Genomic DNA, 25,348 nt, shown 5'->3' on the forward strand with positions numbered 1-25,348 from the left:
TGTGGATGTAGAGGGTGTCCTGCTCGCCTGTGTAGATATGAACAAGGTCCCGAAAAAGCCTAGTCTTCCCAAGCCCCTACCAGAACGCCGGATAGGGAACGACGACAATAAACGGCATATAGGGGCTGTGCCCCTCGCGGGCTTCACGAAAGCTCTGGCACTTGGAGGACGCTGCTGTAGGCTTACTAAGCTCTTGCAGAGAAGTAGATAGCATACTAGCTGGCAATGTCCTTAGCAGTAGAAGGCTTACTAGTGCTGTTGCTATTGCTATTATTGTAGTATGTTCATTAGTAGCAGTAGGAGCAGAAGGGCTGTCGTATAGAGGGAAACAGAGTAAGAACAGGGCTGTCTAGGCTAGTTACCTAAACTAAGCAGAGGAAGATATTGCGTATTATTGCAAGGCAGGTGCGCTTTTGCAGCAGTAGAAGGTACGCCTAAAGCTTAAGACGCTGCAAAATAAAGTACCTACCAGCCTACTTAAGGCTGTCTTCCTGCACCTATGAAAACTCTACTAGGCTGCTAGCAACATACTACACATACCTTTCCCTCTTACTAGTAGAAGGCAAGCGCGTCTGCTCCAACTGTAGCAGCTGTAGTACCGCCTAGCCTGCTCCGATCCGCCAGGCCGGTGCTGCCCAGGGCGGGCACGGGCCCTTGGTGACAACGTCCTAGCCTGCCGACTACAAATAACTCCCGTCCTCGAAGCTCCCTCCCCTTTGCTTTTTCTTCTCCTTCCCCATACTCAACACCAAACACACTGCACCACGCACAACACTGCACCGCACGTAACAACGAGCAGTGCTGGGCTCCTAATCGCCGCAAGCAAACATTCACGCCACACAACGCCATCGTCCCGGTAGGCTACTGCACTTTCCTCCCCGGCGCCTCCAGGCCGAGACTAACAAGCCTAAAGCACAGCTAGCAAGATGCCGCCTGACCGATCGTCCTTCGTTGGTCGCCTATAGGATGGCAAGGCTGACGAGGGCCTCGACGATATGGCCGAGTTATTTTACACCAAGCGGAGCACTACCGGCCCTGACGAGTTTGACGGAGCCGACAGTGTCAAGGACCACACCAACAGCCTGCTGAAGCTCATCACCGGCAGCGTCATCCTCGACCGGGAGGTGGACGACAAGGCTGGTTCAAACTACTACATGCCGACCATCCTCGAGCTGCCAACCGAGACTCTTGTCGCTATCGGCCTTGTGACGAACTGGCTTTCGACATTGGCCGCCGATGCCCCCGACGGCACTTTCAAGCTCTGGCTTAGCGACGATGTCAAGGCATCAAGTTACGAGGCAGGCGTGGAGCGGATCCCTTCCAACCGTTGTATCCTCCGCCCAGGCAAGAATAACATCCCTAGTGACATCCGCTCCTATGTCGAGCACTCCATCGACCATTCATGCAGCGCAGTAAGCCGCAGCCTCTCCTCTTCCCTTAAAGCACTGCTGACTAGCTGTAGACTACAACTACAGTCATCCTGGCTAGCGTGGACTCTCTTCGTTTCAGCGACACCAGCAAGTGGCTGGCTCCCTTTAGGAGCTACAGACAAACTAGAAGGATGGGATACTAGGCACGAAGGGGGGCAGGGAACACTGTACTAGGAGAGAGAAGGTAGCAGTAGAATCCTTTAAGCATAGATTATCTTCATTACGCTATATGCCGTAGGCACCGGCGACTGCTTTGGTGCCCTGAACGTGAGAGACAAGCCGTAGGTTGACGACGCTTCAAAGACGTTGCCGGCTTCTTCTCGCGTGCCGACCAGGTCCTGTCCAGGTGCGGGGAGGCAACCGACCGCCCGTCAGCCAAGCGCCGGTCCGGATAGGAGGAACATCTACTTACTTCCATAATGGGATGTGCTCGCATCGTGGCGTCGGAGCCGGGTGAAGACGTGCCGGACGGCCGCACCCTCTGCGGCTGGTGGCGACCGGATCCGAAGGAGGGAGGAGCTCCAGTAACGCCGGCTGCCCAAGGCTTAGGGTTTGGTTCCAATCTTGCACCTGGCGTTCCCTGCGTCTATATCCAGGCCGCCAAAATACCGGTCTGAAATATCTTCCAGGGAGGGAAAGGAGAACGACAAGGAAGAGTTTGCTCTTGACAAACTGTAGACCTGGCGGAGGGTATCAAGGCCAGAAGACTCCGCAGCCTCCCTGAGTGACCAATGTTGATTTGTGAGTGGCAAGTGCTTCAGGTGTTTGCCTCACTCTCCAAGGAGGCCCGACAGGGACCCTGATGCCTCCTAAACTAAGCACCCAGCTCAAGGACGCCGGGCACGGCGCCGCACGGCGTGTAACATGAAAAGCAATGTCGTACGAGACGCGCGGCCGAAGCGACGGACGCACCCTGGCCCGTCCTTTGCGAATGGCGAGGGCAGCTGCAGGAACTGCCTGCTGTCCCTAGCCGCCATCGTTGGTGCTGCCCTGTAGCGGAGAGTGGAAGACATGACATCCCTATGCCGACCCTAGGACGGATGCCGGCTGGGCCTACGCTAGGTCTGCGGGCCGTCGGCGCAAGCTTTCAATCGATCACAAGGGATGCCAGCCACGAATCAATGCAGTAATTAAGCTCTAATTCTAGCCCCCTAGCAGGAGTAGCCTGCTAGGTACTCTCTGTAGGCGGGGACTGTCCTGTCATGTGCCCACACATCAATCACCTAGCGCCGTTCTCCGGACGCAGGGCCCCATCCGTGACCCACTCGTAAACGCCTCCTACAGCCCGGCCGACTGGCTGCTTGGTGTGGGGTCCCAGCCGGATTGCCGTACGGCCTCGCGGAGCCACTCCATGTCAGGGCCAAATAGGACGAAGGGCGCGGGCACCTGGATGCCGTTCTCGTTTGTATCCAAGGCCCACGTAGGCCTGGCCGGCTCGCGTGCCGACGGGCTTGCCTTGTAGACAAGGCCAAAGGCAATCAACGCAGCTAAGGGATGGGCAGCGGACCCGATCAGGTAGTCCCTGCCCGCGGTGTTGGCGGGCGGTAATTCGACAGGATTGTCGCTTGCCGCGAGACGCACGCCGGGGCGGTTGGGGTCGCCAGGGTACTTGAGGCCGTTGAGAGCCTCGACGGCTTCGCGGAGGCGTCTGTGAAAGAATGTGCGGTAGCAGCCGGCCATAGTGGGCCCGTTGTTGAGAGGTGGGGAGGTGGCGGAAACGGTGACGGTGTCGCAACGGAAGTGCTGCAGCCCCAACCGCTGCGGCTTCACGTTCGCTTCGCCGCCAGGCGGCTGCAGCGCCATCTGCCACACGAGGCTGCCTGGGTACCGCTCTCGGCCGTTCTCGTGCCGGAAATGCGTTGTCTCCGTTTGGCTGGCCTTGCCATCCTGCCAGTCCTCTAGCTTCTGGAAGCCGCAGTGGAGGATAAAGGTGACGGTGACCCAGGCGGGGTTCAGATCGCCAAGAATGCGATCCAGCTCCGACCGGATAGAAACCACGGTGCAAAAGACGACCTTGTGCGTGGTCGAGAACGGCTCGAGGGTGGCGAGGACTTCGCGGTCGAAGCAGGTGGCGGCGGCTCCTGGCAAGTTGAGCTGGCTTACAAGGCTGTGACAGAAGCGAACGCCAGCATCCTGTTGCGCCATGGTGGATCTTAGTCGGTGGATGTCTGTGGGCGGTTGTAGTTAAGGCGCGATGTGCAGCTGGGTTGGATAACTACGTCCAGGCGTCCTTAAGCCTTGACTATGCGGGGGAGGACCTGCCTTGTTATGCAAAAGCTTAGGGAAACTCGATGGTCGTCACAGGCGCTGTACGCTCTAACTAGGTCCCGTCAGCTGCCGCGGGGCAGCCGGACGCCAAGAGGTTTGCTATGCTGCCACGGGCGCTGTCGGCGCCTCTTGTTCCCTGCAAGGGAGTCACTGCTTGCCTACACCGCTGGCTGCGTCTGCGTGATGCGTCAGTTTGCCTGCCCAGTTGGTATGGTGACATTCAACCTTGTGATGAATGCGCAAAAGTGGACCCATAATTGCAGTGCAGCAATTGCGGCTTATAGGGCGTCTGCATCCATCACGACAAACCTTAAGCAGACAGGCGGCTTGCAACGCATGACGTTAGTTTGCAGACACGCCATTGGTTGCCCCCCTTGCTGGATTCCAGCAAGCCCGGATGCAGGGAGGGCGCGCTTTGTCTGACGGCGGCGACCTACACTAGGCTGCTACCCTTATGATGTGTTCAGTGTTGGGTATAACACTTATACTGTGTTTTTTTTACCATGTTTTTTCTTCATATTGTGTACCTGTGTGACCTCAAGAGGGACCGCCTTGGCAAACGTACCTTAGCTACCGTCTTGGCGACTACACTGCAGCAAAGGCGCACTAGTAATTGTTTAAGATAGCCACTTGCTGCTCTCTACAGCGCTACTGCTGCTATCTGTTGCCATTCAGTTTGTTACTTGCTAATAGCTATAATCCTTACATCCAGGCCAGGTGATACGCCAACACTGACTATTAGCTATTGGTGCTGCTGTGGACGACCCGGACTTGTCTACGGAAGCAGCTTTCAAGAATGGTTGGTCCCCTTGGCCTGACGCCTGCGCTACTCGAAGTTGCTGACGGCAGTATGTATCTGTCCTTCAGACACAGACGCGCCTTTGACGCCGGTGATGACAGCCTTGAGCCTTGAGAGGCTGGGAGACCCCTTGCTCCATGGTGATACCCTTATATTTTAACCTCCTCGCTGACGGATCAACTCACCTCATCCCGCCACCAGTCACCACCCGGTATTCGCCCCGCCTATTATTATCCATCGTCATTCCTTTTTCTGACCGCTTTTAGCTGCATGGCTGATTGAGATTCTCCCGTCTTGTACACAACAGATTCAGTGACTTCGGCTGTTTGACAGGCTGTTCAGCGCACTGTTCGATTCGATTGATAGTGGGACTGCACCACTCCCCTCTTCCAGTCTGCACAGTACCTCTGTGTTGCCTGCTCTCAAAAGGCAGGGATCATATGAAGTCATCTCCATCTGGAGACTCTCTTGATGGTGGCCTATATAACTTGCCTACCAGTGTGTTCGCGCCTCCGCCACGCCGTATAGAGGCTTCATTACCCTCATGATGGTCCATTTCGGGTACCTGTCACGGATCTGGATCGGAAGGTGCGCAAGGATCATTCAGCTGAGCCTTGAGGCCGATTGGGTATAGGCCTGTGTGATATCGCAGATCCACAGCCTGAATCCTTCGATCGTGAGGATCGCCGCCGCAAGGGCGAGGATCAAGCGTTGACTTGACCTCTGGATGGTCGGGGATTGGGTCAGAATCCCCCACTTGCCATCATCGGCGTATCCCTGTATAAACAGGCGGGACTTTTCGAAGGGGGCGCTGGTCGTTTTGTCTTTGACCTCGTTGATGATCCTCGACTTGAAGATGCAAATATCCTTGTGCTCGACGGGGTCCCACAGGATGAAGTCAAATACCCCTCGATCGATCAGGTTATCGACCTCCTTCCTGTTGGACTCCTCAAACGGGGCGCCAGGCGTGGTGATGATGCCCTCATCTCGGAGCTTCACGGCGAGGGCCCGGTCGGCGGCCTCCTTCTGGGACACGAAGGCCGTTGACGTCTCGTTGGCCCCATCGCGTCGTTGAGGGATTTCGACGACGACAGTGGAGTTTTCGATCTTGCGAATGTCTTCAGCAGTCACTTGGATCCCTTCATTGGCCTTCTCTTTGTCGCTGGAGTCCTCCTGATGAAAGGGTTTGACCACAGTGGATCGGAAACTTCGCGGCCCGTCGACGTCGATTACGCAGGTTTCTCCGTTGACGTCGATAAGTCGATAGGGTCCGGTCCATCCCTTCTTTTCGCGCCACACGCGTACCTGTGATTCGATCGCGAGTTTCTTCAAGGCCGAAGTGTCTGGGCCGTTGCGCGTGGCAAGAGCGTCGATGACCTGTCGTCTCGCGTGGATCTTTCTGATGGCTGCACTGGCTTTGCGAATAGCCTCAACGCGTCGCGTGATGTCTGGCGATGGAGGGGAGTCATCGGTCGGTCATTCGAGGGTATGCGCCGAAGACGAGGAGGTTTGGAACGAGGCCGTCAGGTCCGGTGGTGTCGTTGACGGACTTGATGGCACCCTGGCGGGCAGAGTCTCTCGGCAGTGATGGGCATTCCTCTCGGATGATCTCGTATGCCTTGCGCACAGCGGCATGCTATCTCTCAACCTTTCCGACGTTGTGATGGTTCTCGACGGGGATGATCTTGACGTCGGTCGACATGGCCTTGACCTCATGGCGAAATTCGGCGGCAGTGAATTTTCTGCCGGCATCCGCGATGATCCCATCCGGCGGCCGTTGGTACACGTCGATCCAGCACTGCCGAAGTGCCTCCCACGTAGAATTCGCCGAGATGTCCTTCAGGAACCTTGCGGCATTGAAGGCAGTGGCGGACGGGCTTGTTGCCTTCAAGGTACATGACGTCGACGATGATCTCATGGTTGAAAGCGTAATCCTCAGCGTCCTTGATGGCGAATCGGAAACGGTGAGGGCTTTGGCTGTGCAGTTGGCAGTGGTGACAGTACTTCGTCAATCTCTGAATAGCGTCAAGGTGGACCTCCTGCCCGGCATCGCGCAGGAGCTTGTGAAGTCAATAAACAGAAGGATGCCCGAAGCGGCGGTGAAGGCGTCCCAGCTCGACTTCGGTCATGTGGTTTCCTGCGGCGATGGCCTTTTCTGGCGGGCTCAAGAGCATCCATGGATGGCCCCATTTTCTCACGATCGGCACGGAGACGTCTCCCTGGCGAAGAACATCATTGAGTTTGTCGAATTGGATCCTCAGGCGATCCATATCGTGAAGGCAAAGGAGAAAAGGGGTATTGACGGGCACGACGTGAAAGTCGATCGGCCCAAGGGGGGTGTTGACGGTCACTTTTTCAGAAGACTCGATAGGCTGGCCGCTGCCGAAGCGAACGGTCACCTTTTCCTCTGGATCAATCTCCGCAGGTTGAATCCGTCGAAGGGCAACGACTTGAGGGATCCGGCAGTCGAATGGCCTGCTGCGCCTGTATCCGGCAAGATGCCCTGGAGGACCTCTGATGAGTATCGATCGAGAAGGAAATTAGACGAAAGAGCCGACGAAGGGGTTATCGATAACTTCGGATCGGTCGGATCGTCGATCGGATCGCCGGTCGGCCTAGAAGGCTGCAACTTTTGGATGTGCTGCCGAATACCTGGGTCAGCCTTGGTCAGGTAATAAGTGAAAGATTGATCAGCCAACTGGTCGATAAGGGCTTTTCCGTCGAAGTTGGTCTCGACGAAGAAGGCGGTGTTCATGTGAAAGGACTCATCGTCGTCGGTCTTGGTTCGGTTTTCTTCTTCGATCGTGATACCCTGGAGGTATTGCGTGAGATCCTCCTCACTATTCTCGTCAGTGAAGGAATGATCGTCGCCTTCATAAATGGTCAAGAATGCGTGGTACGCCGCGTCACCGGTCTTGCCCTTGGTGTGCTCGTTGGCCTTGTATTTGTCATAGGCCACACGCCTTTCCTCAGGGGTGTGCTTCGTCGAATAACAGCCTTACTGTTTGTAGACGTAACACTTGCGGTCACTTGGCGTAGGGCGGTCGTTTCGCCGCTGGCCCTTGCTCTTGCCTCCATACCAGTTATCCTTACCGTTGCCGTGGTATGTGCGGTCGGTAAAGTGCTGCTCATGAGGCCCATTGTGATGGCAAGAGTGGTGATGACCGCCACCGTGAGGCCCGTAGGTGACGAACTGACTGGTGGCTTTCGCCTCGTATTCGGCGGTTCTGATCGCCGATCGAAGCTGGCCGCAGACTCCTTCGAGGGTGGCTGCCGGGTTATAGAGGCACAGTCTGGCTTCAGGGACGCCTCGGCAGGCGTTCAGAAGCTGCAGTCCTTGTGCAGAGTCGTTGGACATAAAACTCGGAGGCCTTGCCTTTAAGCATGAAGGGGAAGGCGACGGCCAGGTGACTTGGGTCGTTTGTGATCCCTGCGTTATGGCAATTCTCGCGAAAGATCGTGAGTTTCATGTCGAGGACGTCGTACTTCTCGCCGCCGTACTTCATATCGTTGCCTGAGTATAGCTTCGTGAGGTCGCTCAACTGCTTCGGCGAAGGTCGGTCGGTTGGCGTAGGATCGCCCCAATGGCCGTTGTGGCCGCGGTATTCCCTGCCTGGTGCATCGCGCTGATCACGTTGCTGGTACCCATCAATCGGGTCAGGCCCGCTCACGCGATTGCGAGAGTTGGGTTGCGTGGGCTCACGAGTCGCCTCGCGTGGAGTGAATCTCGCGGGGTTAGGCCGAACGCCCCGTTCGGGCGCGAGTTCATGCGGGCGGCCGCCAGCAGGGGTAGGATTGCTGGGCAACCGAGAATGGGTGTGAGGCTTGTGATGAGGGGGGTAATCGAAGGGGTTTTCATGATCGCGTGAAAGGGGTTCAGATGAGCGTTGGACGAAAGGGGAGTTGCCAACTCGTGGATCCGATCGTCTCTGTGTGATGAAGGTGCCTCGACGCGGTTGTCGGTTGAGGCGGATCTCGACTTCCGGAGGCGAGGTGGTTATCGTCATCCGTAAGGTGAAATGGGAAAGGGCGAGAAGGGGGAGGAGGCAATACTGGCGTGGCAGCCCGTGAACTTGACTGTCGACGAAGCTGCTCCAGCTCTTCGCGGATTTCATCACCTAACTTGGGTGGAATGGTGATATCGTTGGCGAAGTTGGTCATTTGACAGTGAGATCGGAAGGTGGGGTCTTTCTTGTGCCATCGGTCGAACTCCTCCGTCGACCAATACTGGTAGTCGTCTTGAGTGAGAGTATTCATAAGGTTCGCAGCGGCCTTTCCATGCCCTCGGCCCCATTCAACGAATACTCCGTATTGAAGGAGTGTGTTGCGAAGTGTCTCGATCATGCACTTGCTGCTTATGTCGAAGGTTTCCTCATCCCATTCGCCGAATTCAAGGCAGAACCGTCCCCACAAAGTAGGTCCGAAGATGCCCTCAATTCGCCTCTCAGTGATGGATCTGGCGATGAAGGTATCGACTTGGGACTCGGTCGCTTTGCCTGGCGTGACCGTCGGGTGGTCCCATCCCTCAGGGTTGACGTACTTCAGATAGGTCGATGGGATATTGATCGTCCCATTTTCTCCGACGGAAAGTCGGTCGGACGAATGAATGGTCGACATGATGATTGATGATGATGATTGAACTTCCCTGTTGGGGGTGAGGTGAAGTTGAGTGTGAGGAGGAAGAAAGAAAAGGGGGGAAGCTGAGGGATACGAAGGACGCAGTCAAATAACGTCACAATCTCGGGCGTTTCCCCTCAGCCGAAGCGTCGGGAGCGTATACGTTCGTATAACGGAGAAATTACCGCTGTCGGTCCCTCAGTTCCCTTGGTCGATTGACGAAAGTGAAGGTATTCGAAAGTTGGTTCAGGCGAGATGAACGGTGCAGGTGAACGGTGCAATCGGACGATTCGTTCGGTCCAAAAGTCTGAACTATGAAGTTTTTGATGGGGGAGGAAAATTCTGACTTGGCCGTCAGTGGATGAAATTGGTGAAGGCCAAAGTGGAAGGTAAAAAATGAAGGAGGGAGGATTTCACGTGATGTGACTTGACGTGAGGAAGGAGGGGTTTTTCGGTGATGCATCGAGGAGGTTATTCATTCCAACAGCGAAGTGGTCGAATTGATGAAAATGAGGGTATTCTAAACTGTCAGACGGCCGGTCGAGGGGTATTCGAACTATGCCCTTGACTATCGTCTGAGAGGCTGTTAAAAATAACGTGATGGAAGCGTCAGTTATCAGCCGGGCTGGACCTTTGCTGATGACTGTTGATTAGCGTTATAGGAGGGGCTGCTCCGTCCATTTCCTTCCCTCGGCCGGATTAGTCCCGTGCCGAGGTGGCCGGTTCGATTCCGACAAACTCATTTAGATCAAGCAAAACAGACAACAGTTGATTGACTAAGGTCCTCTTGAAGATGCGGGCAAAATTGTGAAATTGAGTCTGATGTCTGGCGACGATGATGATAGGTCCTGTTGTCTGGCCAGAACTTATACATGATCGGATCTGAAAATCCGAAAGCCAAGTGGATTTTGTAAACCTTTCCTCCCCCAATCTCCACTTTTCTTCGCAGTACATCAATGCACCTAAGAGTGCTGTAAGCAGCCACTAAGACTGCTACAGCTTCAGGCAGTGCACAATTAACGGCACTAGGAGCCAATGCATTTCTTAGAAACTATTAGAGAGTAACAAAAGCCTATTCTTATTGGCTACTACTCCGCATTGGGCCTTGCCGCAGTTGAGGGGATAGCCCTTGTAAGCCGTACCACCCCATTCCATCGTCCTAGGTGGGCCTGGGTGCTGGGGGATGGCGACATCAGCAGCTGCTGACAATAGACGCGCCCCGCCTCTACCTACTCTCTTCTTCCCCTTTGTTCTTCTCCTGCTTCTTCCGCTTTTACAGCGGTGACATGAAAGCGTAGGGTGTGAGGTTGTTCACAGCGACATCAGGCCTTAGGCATCTAACTCTTCTGCTCAGGGGGGTCGAGGGCTGCGGCTAGGTCTTGTAAGGAGCCTCGCCAGCTGCCGGCCCCATTAGCGTCCCGTGGTGGGTGGGCTAGGCGAGCTGCAATAGGGGACCCACACTTGCGGAGGCGGCTGACAACCTTAAATCAACGACTGCCGCCTACCAAAGGGCCCACATCACGTATCAGCATGATGAGCTCTGTTGTCGCAGGTGGCAGCAAGGCGTCGGAGCACGCCGTACACGGCTTCACGTGTAGTTTGTCTTCTTAAGGGGTCGATTGTAGTCAAACAACGAAGCGACCAGGCGACAACAGCCTGGGGCCAGTTAATTGTTTGTTGTGAAACGAAGGAGCACTTCCCTTTGTGGCCATTTTTGCCCACTGTTGAGTGAGGTGGATGAATGCAGCCTTCGACGACAACTGAGACACAGTGGTCGAGCGAGGGGGGAGATGCGCGGGACAGCATCGGCACAAACCTGTAGTCAATACGGCTTGTCTCTCAAGATTCGATTGGGTACTAATTACTTGCTCCATGCTGGGAGACATTGGACTGTATTGACTAAGAGCGGAGGATGCTACAACTATCTTACTATCTGCTGCGTGATCATGGCCTTAGTGCGACCACTGGAAAAGAAGACGCAGACGGCGCCCGAGACCCTGTGCCCTCTGCCTATGGCGGCTTCCGAGGCACGCTGCCGGCCCTGGTCTACTTCTCGGCAGGCACCCCGAATTCCTCGTCGCTGCTGTCGTCGTCATCTCGCTGGCGGGGGCTAGCTAGCTGGAGAGCCTCGGCGCCAACCTTCTGCTTGTCGTCGAAGGGGTGCACCTTCCAGCCGGCGCGGCAGGCATCGTCGGTGCTGATGAATACAAGAAGGAGGCCCAGCTGTGAGACAGATTATGATTAGCCCTTGAAATGTAGAATGTAATATACGGGCGTCGGCAGGTTATACCTTTTTGTCTTTCTTGTCAAGCTTGTCGTACCACGCTGGAAGGTCGTCCGTGGCGAAGTACGCATCGTACTGGTGTCGATTAGTCACCTGCATGACTGCCTTACGAAGGTCGATAGCGGCGAGGGCTCAGATGGTGACGTTGATTGTTGCGTCTAGGGTGCTGACGGGGACAATGCAGGGATCAAAGACCTTGGTGTTGATGAGGAGGGCCTTATGCGTCTCTCGGTTGCAGGCGACGATGACTGGTGCGTAGGGGGCTTCGCCGCTCTGGATGAAGACGTTGTGGCAGTAACGAACAAGCTCGGAGATCCTGTCGAGATTGGCCTTTGCGTCAGTCGGGGTAACCAGGAAAGTAGGCTGGATGACGCGGACGGATTCCATAGTGCTGGTGTTGGGTTGTAGTGGGGGAGGGGGGGCGACTGTCGGTCTGGGTGATATGTTGCTAGTGCGGGTGATGGTGCTATCGTAGTTGTTCTTGTTGAAGTTTTTGCTGTCGTTTTTGGGCGGAGGACGGCGGAGGTAGGGACAGAGGCGAAGGAGAAGAGGCTTGCCTTTGGGCTGGCGGCCTCAGATAAATAATATGCGGACGACCGCGACCAGTTGTACACGCGTGACTGCAATGGGCCTGCAGAAAGCGCAGCTGCCAGCTTGCGTGGGATGGTATAGATGTCAGGCGGGAAAGGGCACGGGAAAGAGGCGAACGGCAGGCAGGCAAGGTTGATAGGACGACGACGCACCTGCCGCAGGTGTTCAAGAAGGCCGTGATCTCACTTGAGGGGACCTAAGACCAAGGGCACACCTAGGGCTGGATGTGCGGCTGTGATGATGGTCAGAGAGATTGTGGCCTGCAGTGCCAGCGGATAGATAGGATGGAGTGCAACTAAGAACGATTTGAGAGACTGACTGGCTGTAGATGTAGGTAAAAAGCGTGCAGCTCTAGTAGAGGCATGGCACCTTGGCTCTAAGCTGTAACCACCCTTCTGCTCTGCCTCGGGTCGACTGGGAGAGGATACACCTATCTTTCATCTCTGTTGCCTGGAGAGGTCAGACCTTTCAAACATCCTCTGCCTGATTCCCTACAATGCGCCTGCCTTGGTAAGACCCTGGCCCCAGCTAGTGGCATCGGCAGCAGCGCGCGACAAGTCCTCGTTTCTTGTTTGTACGCCATCTCCCCTGGTTGTCCTCAACTTCCTTCTTGTGCTCTGCAGGTCGTCAAAAGCGCTAGAGGTAATGAAAACGCACGACGGATTGGGTGCCACTAAGCAATGACACCACCACCTGCTCCCGCTGTGCTGAGATCTTGAGCCTGGACGTGTCAGGCTGGTGGTGCGGCCGCCGGGACGGACGGTATCTTCTACTCTGGAGGCCCACTGCCTGCCCCCCTTCTGCGTTCAGCTGCGTGGGCAACGACGCAGGGTGGGAGCCTACGGCCTACGTGGCTCTACAGGCCCTGTGATGTTGCCGCTGGGGACCAAGGCAGGAGGCGTCATGGCTAGAGAGGTGCAGGTGCTGTCCTGTACCTGTCTAGGAAGAGGCACGGCCCCTAGGGAACCGGTGGGCGTCTCCTGCGGGACACACAAATTCCAGACTCCCCGGTCAGGACCGTGCGAGTCGTGTAGGTCGCGTGAGCAAGCACGACAAATAGGGCAAGGGGATGCTGTTTTGTGGTGCGAGGTTGGCGTAGGTAGGAGCTTCCGAAGCACACAAAAACATGAAACTGACAACGGCGGTCTTGGTCTGTCAGATGCGACGGGGGAGACGCCCGCCTGATCGATTCGGCACGGTCGATCAGCCGTCTCCTGCGCGAAAACGGACTTGTACGCCGTGCTTTTGGATGGTACTGATGGACGCCTCGGTACTGAACATTAGCCTGCACAACAAGACGGCCGAGGGACGGGCGGGCTGGCGTCACGCGGAGAGGGACGACGGACCGGACGAATCGGGAGAATGGTCCGGCGTAGCAGACGAAGACAGACCTACAATGTAGGTAGGTATCCTGGTCCCTACTCTGCTGATCAGTATATAGCTGTGCGCCCCGTTCGTTCCTTCCCTCTCGACATAACCCTTCGCTTCATTTCATCCTTGTGATGCTGCTGCTGCTGGTACGTACGTTTCATTGTGCGCTGACTTGTTGCAAGGCCGCCGTAAGAGCGGTCGCCAGGCTATTGCCGTTGTCAGCCTTATGGTCTGCATTTGATACGTCGCGCTAGGAGGAACTGCCGTGGAGCTTCGACGTCAGTCGGCGATCTCCTTTCCTTGGTCGGGTCCAGCCTGCGCGAAGCGGACTCTGGAGCAGAGTTAGGTTGTGGCTGACGATGACGTGGACTGAAGGAAGATCTTCCACAGCAGTAGTTGCCTCGGGGGTGGCTTCAAGAAAGAGGTGTTTTAGGCCACTTTATCCACGCCGGAACTCGTTGATGAAGGGACGAGGGGACGCACGCCAGCAAGGGAAAGTGTAGGTCCTTCCTTCCTTGGGTGCCTTGGGGAAAGGAAATCGGCGGCGGCGCAACGAACGGTAGGGTGCAGTCTGCTACGCAGGTGGGCGGCGCGCGCTGTTGTTGGATTTATGCCTGCTTTGACGCGAAGCCGGCGTTGTTTGTTATGTTTGCCAGGACGCGCCGCCTGGGCCGTCTAGGTTGCCGGTTATGGCTTGGAGGCAGGCACCTCACGTCCGTGGAAATTGCCTGCCTGCCTACCTACCTAGGCACCTTACCTTGGCGGATAAGTAGGGTCGTCGGCCGATATTCCCTTGACACGAGGGTGCTTTGGCCCTCTCAGCTGCGAACCTGCCAGCCTAGACCCTCTTTCACTTCCAACCCCGCCTGCCTATCTAACTGCTGCAGGCAGGCGCGAAAAGTGGATACCCAGAACGAGGGCACCATCACAGGTCCTACAACAGGTGCACCAGTCCTCCTTCCTTCCCCTCAACAACCCAGCCTGCCGTCGCCAAATCTCGCACAAACCCTATCCGCGGCCCGGCCACGCAGAAAACGCATCCTGTGCCTGCCTAACCTTGGTAGGCGATGCCTTTGCATACTTTTTCCTCCGCACCTCTTCTCTTCCCTTTGCTAACTTATGCTCTTGCGCCAGTCTAAACAATGGCTGAACCTGCCGTGGACGACAGCGTTCGTAGCGACGCGGACGGCGAGCACGACTGCCCTTTCCTCTACAGCGAGGTCGACCACCGCCGCTTCACTCCCGAGAAGCCGTACTGCTTCGCCCTCCAGGGCAGCGTCGACGAGCTGACCTGGGCTGGAGTTCTCGACGACCCACTGAGTGCTCAACAAGCCCACCTCCAGAGCGTCCGCGAGGCCGGTTCATGGTACAAGCCGGCCGTCTTCGTAATCGCCGAATACAATACCGAGTTCGTGCTGGTGGCGCAGGACTATCTCCGACGGCTTGAGCTCCCCTCCTCCGCCAAGGTCCGTCTCTGGTGGCCTGCCGACGACGGCAATACACTCTTCCGAGCCCACCTCCTGCGCCAGTTCAAGAGCGGCAAGACCAGGCTGGACGCCATCATGCAGACGGCCGGCGGCTACGACCTTGAGACGCACCTGCGGTGGCTGCCTGGCTGCGACCGTGAGGTAGGCAGCATCCCTACATGCCGTCGCCAGCCTGACAGCTGACATTACACTCGTGCGCAGACAGCCAATCTTATCTACCTTGCCTCGCCTCGTGCCATTCTCGAATGCCGCACGCTACGCGACCGGCTCAGCAAGGAAGCCAAAGCCGTGCTCGCGCAAGAGGATGAGGACCGCGCCGCCCTCGCCCGCCTGCGCAGGCCGAAGGTCGTCGCCGACAAGCCTTCAAAATTCTGGTGGGAGGGTCTGGAGCATGGATTCTGACGCAGATGGTAGGAAGCATGGTAGTAGCAGACAGGTGTTGAGGGTGGTGAGCAGCGACGGGGGGTTCTACTAGTTCCTGACAGTAGCCGATGGCCTAGATACAGCCCGTGGCTAGTAAGTGAAAGACAATCGGCCCTCCCTCTTGGTATTAGTAGGAACGTTCGTTGTGTGCGCCCCTGAGCAATGCGGGCATGTGCGGCGCCACGGGAACCTGGACTCTCCTCCAATGTGAAACGAAGCGCGGACAGGCAGGCGCCCGGCAGCGCGTGACGTTGGTTTACGGGCGCCTTATTGGTGGTCACGTCAGTCCCCACTAACATACCTTCTTTACCGCCTTAAGTATTATCAAACGGCAGTCAGGCGGGGCGAACGCCGCTCGGGCGCGCCTCGTCCCACGTGGCCGCCCCACCTAAGCCGCAGCCCCTCTCCTCCCATGCCTAGCCAGCGACGCCACAGCTTCCTGGCGCCGCATCCCGGCTGCACAACCGTCCTTATGCAAGGGCTTGTTGAAGGAGACGGTCTACTGTTGTAGGTAGGAGCGATTGCTGGGTATGCGCGGAAATCCCCCTTCCCTCACCCTCCTAAAAAATGCTACTCTACTTGCTGTTTCCATTTTCAGGAGTGTCTAGATTCTGTAGCAGCTGTCCTCTCTAGAACAAAGGTAGGGTTATTTCTTCCTCCAGACGTCCTGCCACCTTCCCGTCCTAGTTCTTAAATCTTGATCGGTAGTCGTAGACTAGCATAGACGGCCATTGCAGGCTTGCAACCAGGCGGGTTTTTAGCTAGAAAACGGCCTAGAGGATCCGTTAGTGACAAGCAGTGTGACGATGCTTTGCTGCTTTTGCTCTGGAACTTGGTTAGGCTAGGGTACAGATGGCGCAAGCTCTCATCTTAGGTAGGGTCAGTGTGGTCCACCTCAGCCTGCTTTAGTGCATTCTTGCTGAAGCAGAGGAAAACTCCACTCTAACCAGCAACGAGCTCAAACGGGCGGATCGCACAATGGGGACTAAAGCGAAGGAACGGCTAAATAGGTCCCATTACTGCAGGAGCAACGTCGAGGGATACTACGCAATTCTCTGCTGCGCCTACGACAGCACCTGCTGCAAGCTACCTTCAACCCGGGTGGATATAGTCGTATGGTTGCTGCCCAGGGCCATCCGAAGCTCAGCTGGCCCGAACGCTGTAGCCCCAACCTTCTTGGCCTTCGGCGCCTACCCGGGCGACCCCCGTGTGGCCGACGGCTCATGATTAGGACGTCGTGTGCAGCGTCGCAGCGCGTGGGGTAGCAACTGCGACGACACTGCAAGGCAAGCTAGGTCCTTTGATCCAACACCTTCTTGAGGGTTGGAGTGGAGCTTCTGCTCCATTAGCGTATTGTACGTACGTCGCCTTAGCGGCAGGTGTCGTATTGCAGCATGGCTGTCTTATAAGCATTATATTTGACGCCGCAGTAGAGACACCTGGCGATGTGCCTCCCTCTGCCTACACATACCTCCATTAATGCGGTACGCAGTCCTGACGGTGCCCTCCCTGGCCTGAGACTCTGTACACAACTAGGTCTAGTCACACATGGGCGACAGGGCAAGGCGGATGCGGACTTAGACTAGTCGTATTTGTTGCTGCCGGGCGTGCGACGCAAACTACCAAACTATCTACCCTGGCTGGTGTAATGCATCCTCCTCCCTTACCCAACCAAGTTCCCCTACATCCCCCCTAAGTGCTTGCGGCGTGCGACGCAGCATTCTGTCTTGCAGCAAGCGACACAATCGCCGCAAGCAGCCCGTTGTTCCCGAAGAGGTTGTTGCGGTTGTCCCGGATGCGGACCGTCAGCTGGTCGAGCGGCTGCTCCGAGGACTGGAGACAGTACACGTAGGATACTAGAGGCTGGCCGGAGCGATCGACTCGGCCAGATGCCTGGGCCTGGTCGTTGTTGTCGCGCACCGGGCCGAAGTGGACGCAGTAGTTGGCGACCTTCAACTCGTCCAGGCCGGTGCCGGCCAGGGCGTATGTCGAGACCAGGACCTTGGTGACGGTCTTAGGCGCCTTGGCGTTGCCGCCGGCGTCGGAGTGGAAGGTCCGGAACCACTTGTACAACTTCTCCCTCTCGTTCTCGGATAGGCCGCTGTGGAGGAGGGCGGAGCAGACTCGGTCCTGCGACATCCTTGTCTCGAACCACAACTGGACGAGGAAGGCAAGCAGGGGCCATCGGCAGAAGACGAGAACGTTTTTGGGGCCAGCAAACTCGTGCCAGGACCGGCCGTCAGCCGGGTACACTTGCCTGTCCTTGCTTGCGGTGTGGCAGATGGTGCGGAGGCGGTTGAGCCGGGACGAATGCGACAGGATGTCGTCTAGGTGTCGGCGGATCTCCGGCGGCACAGATGCCTCGTGCGCGTAGGTGGCAGGCATGCCGTTTGTCCCCGGGACAGCCTTCTTCAAAAAGGGGCTGAGCTCTTCCACCGTGGTCGGGATGGAGGGCGGCTTGTGCAGCGCGGACTTGGGCTGCTGAGCGTCAAGCGCGGCCCAGGCCTTGGTGAGGCCGGGGAAGTGCAGGGCAAGCTCTAACTGGCGGATGTCGGTGTTGGTGCTGAGGTTGAGGAGTTGAGGCAGGAGCTTCTTGGTCTTCGACTTCCCGCCGTTTGGGGGTGTCGCTTGGCTGCTCTGACCCTCATCGTAGCCGAGCGCCTCGAGCATCGAACGTCCGGCGGAGCGGCCACTCTTGGCGATGGCGTCCGCGTAAAGCGGGTCGACTGGACAATCGAGGGTCTCGGTCTCGCACCTGCCCTTCGACGTGATCGGGTGCCCGAAGAACGTGCTGTTGCTGGTCCTCCTCTGTATGCCGCGCAGGAGGCTGCCGCCTTTGATAATAGCAGCCTCCCTGGTTGCGGGGACCTGGAGTTGACTGTCCAAGGCCTGTAGCTCCTTGCGCAGTGCTTTGGTGGCATGGTCGTCCGTAGTACCCCGGAGAAGGGAAAGGGGAAGGGTGAGATCTCCAAGGTTGCTGGTGACTGGGCTGCCGGTGGCGGCGACAAGCATGGGGCGCTGCGACTGGCGGGCGAACGAGTGGCGTAGTCTCTCGAATAATTGCGTCCCGACTTGGCGGACTTTGTGGCACTCGTCCCACACGACAAGACCGAAGTAGAACACGCCAGGCACTTGGACCCGGACTGTGTTGGCGCTGTTGTTTATGCGAAGGCGGATGACGGCGGTATGCCTATCAAACCAACTCTTTTGGTTGGTGTACGTCTCTCTGCTGAAGATGGCCACAATAGATGACGGCGGCGTGGCGGCGGAGTGTGGCAGGCCAAGTTTATAGGTTGCGTCGCCATCGGCAAGCATCTTCGCAGCATCGTCGCCCGTACGGAGCTTGGTAAAGGGGGTACTACCCCGGAGTGGCTTCCCTTGCTTGAGGTCGACAAGCTCGGCCCGAGCGATCGATAGGAGTTCGGCGTCCGGCTTCTCTGGGCAGAAGACAACAGGCCGGACAAACGGCTGAACCCACGGCGCCCCGAGAGGGCCCAGGCTCGGGAAGGTAACGCGAGCGAAGAGGTAATGTTGCGCCTTCCTGAAGGCTTCGTCCCGGAGATTGGCCGGGACAAGAAGCATTGTAGCGCCGGCCCCGACGATGTCGGCAATGGCGGCCGTCAGGCTGTCCATCTCACAGGCGCAGGCGATGCCGAAGGGGCGCCCCGACAGGCCACAGCGGTCGTGGTCGGACCGATGGCGCTCAGGGAAAGCGGCCAGGTGTGCCGCGCTGAGGACGGCAAGGCGGCGGACGGCGATAATGGCTTCGTACAAAAGCGTCTTGCCGACGCCCATCTCATGGGCCAGGATGGAACCGAGTTCGAGTCTGCCGTCACGCACAGTCTGGAGGGTAGTGAAGACATCGTATAGCTGGGTAGGTCGAAGGCTCTCGGCCGTCCCTGGCAGCCGGAGGCAATCTTCCGGCGCAATGGATTGCCGGTCGACGTAGTGGCCGAAAAACGTGCACGTGGCGGCCCAAGTGGCCTCGTCTTCGGCCGAGCTGATGACGGCGTCCACGCCGGCGGCGCCCGTCAAGGGCGTGGAGTCGGGGGCATCGGGGCCGTCCTCGGAAGCAACGTCGACGACTTCGATGTCGGGTTCAGCGTCGGCAGACAGTTCGCCATGCTCGGACGAAGGACGGCTGGCCCGATCGCCGCTGCTGTCGGACGAGTCGTCCACATCCCCATCAGACTGCGCCTCGCCCCTTTTGTCGGCTGTGGAGGCGTTGGGTGCAGCGTCCAGTGAGGAGTCTGAATCGGCTGCGCTGCGGGGGGTGGCGCTGGCGTCCCGATCCCTGTCGCTGGCGGCAGGCGGATGCGCCTGCGATATGCTAGGGTTGCCAGCCACATCAGCAGTGCTTAGGTCCGGTTCGACGACGGCCGGACTGTCCGACTCGTCTTCCCATACGGGAGTAGGCGAGAGAGCCTCGGCAGGCGCGCCGGTTGGGGACAGAGAGCGGAGAGGGGCAGACAGATGCGGGAGGAGGCCGTTGCTTGGCGAGGGGCGGCGCGGCAATATGGCGTCGTCAGCCTGTGGGCTTATACTGGACGACGTGTCGTGGTCGCTGCGTGACAGGGCCGTCTCTGGTGCTGCAGACGGGGACGGCGCCGCAGAGATGGAGGGCGAGCTGAACCGGGTGTCGAAGGGCTGGCCTGCGGGAGGGCGGCCAGCCTGGTCGCCTGTCGCGGGCCTGTCCTCCTGACCGGGCGTGGACGGCAGGAGAGGAGAAGAGGTTGGTGCGCGGCTGGGCTCTCCTCCTGCAGGAACCGACTGTGCCGCAAATGAGCACGGCGGCCAGATCGGATGCTGGTCCTCGATCACCCACTGGACAGCGAGTTGCAATCCCAGGCGACGGTCAGACGAATTCTGGATTCTGGAGCGCGCCGCGTCGAGGAAGTGGTTTATCGCGACGCGGAAGTCGCCGCCGGTTCGGACCATGTGTTCGTACAACCGATGATCCTGAAGCAGCAGCGTGGCGCGAATGGCGTGCGAAGCGCTGTCAAAGACGAAGTTCTCTGAGGAGAGCAGGGCGAGGAAGGACTCCTAGTTGTATTCCATCGCCAATCGCTCGCCTCCAGCCACTTGGGCAAGGGCCGGCGGGCCTACGAGCACCTGCATGAGGTCGTGATACTCGGGTGGGGCGGTGAGGCGGCCAGCGGTGCCATCGCGGATGCAGAGCTGGGTGTATAGCAGGGGGTCGCGACTTCCGTCGGCTGCGTCCGACGTAGACTCTGGGCGGCGGGGGCTGTCGGAGGCGCTGGGGGGAGTGCCTAGCAGAAGGCGACGGGAAGGCGGCGCGAAGCGGTTGAGGCCGGGCGCGAGGGGCTCGAGGGGCGCGAACGGGGACACTGTTGACGAGCGCCTGCCGAAGGCAAAGATCGGTTTGACTCGCGCGGTGGAGGACGTGCTCGATCGGGCTCTCTTGGCAGGTGCGTTGCTCAATTTAAGCTCGGCAGGGAACGGTCGCTTGGGAGATTGGGATAGGCCTGCTGCTGCAATAGGCTGTTAGCGCTTGCGACATTGGGTTGGAGGGAAGGCTGCTGGCAACGGACCTGATGAAGGCGCCTGTGATGTAGGTAGAAGGGCGACCCGGTGTCTCTCCAGCCGGTCGCCGAGGAGAGGGGAATCGTCGTCCGAGTCCGCCATGGCGAGGTCGGATTGTCCTGGCGGCGGTTGCTACAGGAAGCAAAGGAAAAAGAAAATGTATTGAGGGCGTAGATAGGCGGCTAGATGACTACCTTGCGACCGATGCAGCTTGCAAAATGTTGTGTTTAGGTGGTTGGACGCGTCGAATTGCTGTGCGGTAGGTGATTGTTGTGAAACGGTGCACGGCAGGAGGGAGAAGGGAAGAAGGACGAAGGTTAATTAATTAATCGAGGGCGACAGGTGGGGCGGCAGCAGGGGTTGCCTGCAAGCCCACTTGGGCCTAGTAACGTCACGTGAGTGCCGACTCGGTCGGTTGTGGCGCTAGTGGCGGGCGGTGAAAGCTTGGCTTGTGGGATGGTGGGTTGCCAACCCAACCGGGAACGTACCCCTGTTACGCGAGCTAGGGCGGTGTACAGCAGAGACCCTGGGCTCGCACCTGCCTGCTCCAAGGTGTTACAGCAGACTAATCGTGCCACGCCCCCACTTTTCTCGGGATTCGCCAGCTCGCCCGCTGACTGGCACGATTAGTTAGGGCCCATACACCCGTTCCAATCCTCCGCCTGCGCCACCCCCTGCTTGAATGGGTGGGCACTAGGCGTGTCATCAAGGCCTTTACTATTAGGGGCAGGCATTTTACATGGCGCTGGGCTGTGCAGACGACCGGTTCATTCGCTTCCTACAGGGACGGACAAACATCCGCAGAAAGCTGCCGCAGGTGGTTTGAACACTGTCAGGGGGAATGGAACATTGCATTAGTCTCTCTGGTATCTACTTTTTGTGTTGCTCTGCTGCCGTAGCAGGCGCTGCTCTAGATGCTCGAGGGAGTTAGAGGACTATGCCCCTGGGCCAGGACGCAGCGTGCGGACTAGACGTAGTGAAGACGAAGGTAAGGATATGTTATCCTGGGCGGGCCTGGTCCCACTCTATGCTTGTGCCTGCGGTCCCTGCCGCCTCCGTCCCCTTCTGGTGTCTAGATGCCGTTGGGACGAGCGTCCTGTAGAGTGCAAGCAACATCTCGTTCTGTAGGCAAGGGCGATTCATGCCGACCCGTTCCTAGCTGGGTGACCCGCTGTAATGAAGAATCTTCATGTTAGCATGGGTTCATGGCGCGTCCCAGTAGACGGGGAGATGGGGGGGACATACGTGGTGCCTTTGTTGAAGAGAATGCGGACGTCGACGACCACGCCTAATTCCCACCGCCAAGTCGGCGGCTTGTCCTTGTCGTCGGGCTTAACCTCGACCAGGCGGTTGATAGTAAGTCTGTCGAAGACCACGTCGTGCGGGGTGTAGCCGGACAAGAACCGGGTCGGTGCAGCAGTACCGATGTCGATCCGGCCGTGGCTGCTGCTGCTGTGAGAGACGTCGTAATACCAGCGGTGCCGTCTGGTATTGTTGCCGGTTGGCTTGGTTGCATGGATCTTCGCGATTATGCGGCCCTCGGCGTCTTCGAGCTTGGTCGTGAAGGTGACGTCGGGGCTAGCGGTGGTGGGGCTGGAGTCGGCATTTGGGGCAATACGCGTAATGCTGAGTTGTAAACTAGCCGGAATGCCTGGCTGGGTAGGGTGTCGCACGATGAACTGGTCGTCGTGGAATTTGGCGGAGAGCTTGATAAGAACTATGGGACTTGTTAGTTTGTCTGCTCCGTGGTTCGTGCGGACACGCGCAGGGCGGATCGGAGTACGGATGTGTGAGAAAACATACATGCTCCGTGGCCAGCGTACGGGCGACTCTGCCCGCCAAGGAAGCAGCGGAGATCCTGCTCACTGCAGGCGGCCGCGGGCGTCGGCATTGTGCGACGGCGGTCGGTGGGCTGTGAACGGCAATGGGCCTGCCGGAGTTTCGGTGCGAGATGTTGGACTGACTAAGTCGTTTGTATGCTGGCAGGGAAAGGAGCTAGGCGGCAGGTGGCGCAAGGCGCTTTTCAGATGTAGGAGTTGGTTTAGCTGACGGAGGGTTCGGAAGAAGCAGAAAGGCAACGCGGATGCAAAATCCAAGGCGAACTACGACCGCTTACCCGGCGGATAATTTAGGGGACGAAGAAAAAAGGAGGAAGGCGAGAAAGGTCTGCTGGCCGAAAAATCGAAATAAGTACTCCCCGCCAACCGACCGGCCCAACGAAGGCAGGTGCCAAAGGGAGCAACAGCACCTTCCTTACAAGAGTGCAGGCAAGACCCAACGGCTGGATTTAGAAACAACAATTCGAACTTTCGTTACAACATGGTAAGGGAATGCTGAAAGCCCTTTGAAATCAGTATATGGTTACAAAGGAATCTGTTTTCAGAAGCCTATTCACTTGAGATTTTCTTTGTCAACAACAATAGGGGCTATTTATGTAATTATTCAGACGTATCACGTCTGGGGGAGTCGGCGCTGTGGGGCAGCATGGTCGACTGGGACCATGCCTACATTATGATTGCGCGGCCCTTCTTCGCCGACTTGGGCACCCGTCCGGGCTCCTACGTCCCGATCACGGCGCTGGCTTGTCTGTATGAGCGCCGCAACGTCGGCATCGAGGAAAGCTTCAACAAGGCCGGACTGACGACGACTGCGTTGTGGGACGGCGACCGGACGGCCGTCCACGGCGCCAACAGCGAGGCGCGTTCCGGGGTGCGGGATGAGGGAGGGGCGAAAGACCCGTTGGCTCTGGGGGGTCTCTTGTGACTGACATTTTGGCGCAGCTGAACATCCACGATTTCCGGGCCGCCAACGGGCGGCAGATCGCGCGCCTGCACCGGTGCCTCGTCGACCTGCTGCTGGTGGACGCGGCCGGGCTCCCTGAACAGGCCTCGGTGCCTGCGATGCAGGCCTTTATCGATAACGACGTCCCGTTCCCGGACGTCATCGACGACTAAACAGACCGGGAGTCGGGCACCTCGGCCTACACCCAGATCTTTGGCAAGGACGGACCGCCTCTGCTGTTAGACCGGGTGTGGGACGGTGACCGGACCGCCGGGTGTACGCCTTCCTCGGCGACCTCTTTGTGACGTCTTTCCTCCTGACCGGCTTCCAGAGCCGAGGTACAGAGTTCCTGACGATGCGGCACACAAACACATCGCAGCACGGGCAGCAGAACTTCTTCTGGTTCGTGAATATGTGCCAGGGGCGCGGAGATCTGGTACCACAAGGGAGATAACCAGCCGCCTGAACGGGGAGCACGCCTACGAATAGACATATCCGTCCAACGCCCGGCTGGCGCAGTGCTGGCCAAGTCGGGCGACAGGGGAAGACGATGGCGACATGCTTGGCCAGCTCGAGACGCTGTGCCGGACGCTGCATCTGCGGCTGGCCTAGGGCAATGGGCTACGTCGTAAAGGGTTAGCTTGGTTACGCTGCCTCCGCGCGCTCGGAGCTTGATCTCCGCGGCAATCGCTGCGCGCCAGCCCACAGGAAATCGCCGTTCGGAGTGGCTTGAAGCATCTTAAACTATGTGAAGCACGTGTACTGTCGATCCAGAATCTATTATGGCCGATCCTGCCAAGTGGTAACGACTTTCAGCCGTGTGGAAGGAGTTTGGTGTGGTTGGTGTTAACTTTCCTCGGCATCTGCCATATAATCAGTTATTCGCGTTTGCTTTGTCTCTTACCTGCTGAAGCCGCTCCGTGAGATCTGGTTCGTGTTGAAGGCGCTCGTCGATATTCAGCTTGGTTGGTTCGCTTAAGCGGCGTCCTTTAGGGAGCAACTGCGGCAGCGCGTACCAGCAGCTGGCCATTCGGTGCCCTGGGCCAAGGCAAAGCCAACAACCGGTCCGCTTCGCAATGGCACCTCTGTAGCGCTCCATCACTCTAGACACTCTATACCCCCAGGCTTTGGCTGGTCAACCGGCGCGCCTGGGAGTGGGTTGGAGCGATGTTCCGCCTCCAAAACCTCACCCTGAACTTCCTCCCTGGTGAGGCCGAGCCGGAAGACTGATTGATTTCCTTTGTCTGTCACTGCTTAGAAGGCTGGCGAGGCTTGTCATCATACAGCGCCAGAAAATCGTCGAGGCTACATTTCCACTTACTGCCGAACACCTCTTAGAGATAACTGCCTTGATGCGAGGACTTGCGCTGCTGCGATGCGACTTGGCTTCTGGACTTTTACACAATGCAAAGGGGAGCACGCAGAGGATGGCCTGCAAGCACCCCAAACTAAAGGAACTGCGTTTTAGGTTCGGCGTCCACCAGCCTGACAAGCTTCTCTTGGCTTCAGCGTTCCTCCTTCGTCATCAGTCAATATGGAGGCTCTTAGTGAACACGGTCCTTGCTCCAAATAGGGGGCGAACTAAGGGTCGTAGAGGGAGGAGCATGGTCTGCCTGGACGCCTGCCAGCATTGGAGACCTGCGTCAACCAAGCCCTGCAACAAGGCAAGATGACTTTGTCTGCTATTTCCAATCCATGCTACCTCAAGTGTGTCTGTTGTTACCTTTGGTTCCCGACCTTTGGCGTAATCGAG

At 57.8% G+C, this 25,348-nt stretch overlaps 11 protein-coding genes across 11 annotated transcripts; 4 read left to right on the forward strand and 7 right to left on the reverse strand.

Annotated features, from left to right (window-relative positions):
• Positions 1-995: 995 nt before the first annotated feature.
• Positions 996-1,573, forward strand: CH63R_14448 (uncharacterized protein; the record flags this gene model as incomplete). The annotated part of the gene is made up of 2 exons (XM_018309422.1): positions 996-1,412; positions 1,463-1,573. The coding sequence occupies 2 exons, from the start codon at positions 996-998 to the stop codon at positions 1,571-1,573; spliced, it is 528 nt and encodes a 175-aa protein (XP_018150665.1).
• A 1,135-nt stretch (positions 1,574-2,708) lies between these two features.
• On the reverse strand, positions 2,709-3,575 carry CH63R_14449 (uncharacterized protein; the record flags this gene model as incomplete). The annotated part of the gene is made up of 1 exon (XM_018309423.1): positions 2,709-3,575. The coding sequence occupies one exon, from the start codon at positions 3,573-3,575 to the stop codon at positions 2,709-2,711; it is 867 nt and encodes a 288-aa protein (XP_018150666.1).
• A 3,317-nt stretch (positions 3,576-6,892) lies between these two features.
• CH63R_14450 (uncharacterized protein) lies at positions 6,893-9,114 on the reverse strand (the record flags this gene model as incomplete). Its single annotated transcript, XM_018309424.1, has 4 exons — positions 6,893-7,460; positions 7,500-7,825; positions 7,899-8,295; positions 8,450-9,114. The coding sequence occupies 4 exons, from the start codon at positions 9,112-9,114 to the stop codon at positions 6,893-6,895; spliced, it is 1,956 nt and encodes a 651-aa protein (XP_018150667.1).
• A 2,046-nt stretch (positions 9,115-11,160) lies between these two features.
• Positions 11,161-11,497, reverse strand: CH63R_14451 (uncharacterized protein; the record flags this gene model as incomplete). The annotated part of the gene is made up of 2 exons (XM_018309425.1): positions 11,161-11,337; positions 11,405-11,497. The coding sequence occupies 2 exons, from the start codon at positions 11,495-11,497 to the stop codon at positions 11,161-11,163; spliced, it is 270 nt and encodes an 89-aa protein (XP_018150668.1).
• Positions 11,498-11,530: 33 nt separating this feature from the next.
• CH63R_14452 (uncharacterized protein) lies at positions 11,531-11,785 on the reverse strand (the record flags this gene model as incomplete). Its single annotated transcript, XM_018309426.1, has 1 exon — positions 11,531-11,785. The coding sequence occupies one exon, from the start codon at positions 11,783-11,785 to the stop codon at positions 11,531-11,533; it is 255 nt and encodes an 84-aa protein (XP_018150669.1).
• A 1,462-nt stretch (positions 11,786-13,247) lies between these two features.
• Positions 13,248-13,601, forward strand: CH63R_14453 (uncharacterized protein; the record flags this gene model as incomplete). The annotated part of the gene is made up of 3 exons (XM_018309427.1): positions 13,248-13,387; positions 13,431-13,506; positions 13,566-13,601. 3 exons carry the CDS (start codon positions 13,248-13,250, stop codon positions 13,599-13,601), a joined length of 252 nt encoding a protein of 83 aa, XP_018150670.1.
• Positions 13,602-14,502: 901 nt separating this feature from the next.
• On the forward strand, positions 14,503-15,249 carry CH63R_14454 (uncharacterized protein; the record flags this gene model as incomplete). The annotated part of the gene is made up of 2 exons (XM_018309428.1): positions 14,503-14,988; positions 15,049-15,249. 2 exons carry the CDS (start codon positions 14,503-14,505, stop codon positions 15,247-15,249), a joined length of 687 nt encoding a protein of 228 aa, XP_018150671.1.
• Positions 15,250-16,962: 1,713 nt separating this feature from the next.
• CH63R_14455 (DNA repair helicase) lies at positions 16,963-20,208 on the reverse strand (the record flags this gene model as incomplete). The annotated part of the gene is made up of 1 exon (XM_018309429.1): positions 16,963-20,208. One exon carries the CDS (start codon positions 20,206-20,208, stop codon positions 16,963-16,965), a length of 3,246 nt encoding a protein of 1,081 aa, XP_018150672.1.
• Positions 20,209-20,313: 105 nt separating this feature from the next.
• On the reverse strand, positions 20,314-20,916 carry CH63R_14456 (uncharacterized protein; the record flags this gene model as incomplete). Its single annotated transcript, XM_018309430.1, has 2 exons — positions 20,314-20,762; positions 20,823-20,916. 2 exons carry the CDS (start codon positions 20,914-20,916, stop codon positions 20,314-20,316), a joined length of 543 nt encoding a protein of 180 aa, XP_018150673.1.
• Positions 20,917-21,969: 1,053 nt separating this feature from the next.
• Positions 21,970-22,705, reverse strand: CH63R_14457 (uncharacterized protein; the record flags this gene model as incomplete). The annotated part of the gene is made up of 3 exons (XM_018309431.1): positions 21,970-21,985; positions 22,060-22,531; positions 22,618-22,705. The coding sequence occupies 3 exons, from the start codon at positions 22,703-22,705 to the stop codon at positions 21,970-21,972; spliced, it is 576 nt and encodes a 191-aa protein (XP_018150674.1).
• Positions 22,706-23,298: 593 nt separating this feature from the next.
• Positions 23,299-23,768, forward strand: CH63R_14458 (uncharacterized protein; the record flags this gene model as incomplete). The annotated part of the gene is made up of 2 exons (XM_018309432.1): positions 23,299-23,523; positions 23,595-23,768. 2 exons carry the CDS (start codon positions 23,299-23,301, stop codon positions 23,766-23,768), a joined length of 399 nt encoding a protein of 132 aa, XP_018150675.1.
• Positions 23,769-25,348: the final 1,580 nt, after the last annotated feature.

The sequence above is a fragment of the Colletotrichum higginsianum genome, chromosome 11 (assembly GCF_001672515.1).
Source record: "Colletotrichum higginsianum IMI 349063 chromosome 11, whole genome shotgun sequence".
NCBI classification, from domain to species: Eukaryota; Fungi; Ascomycota; class Sordariomycetes; order Glomerellales; family Glomerellaceae; genus Colletotrichum; species Colletotrichum higginsianum.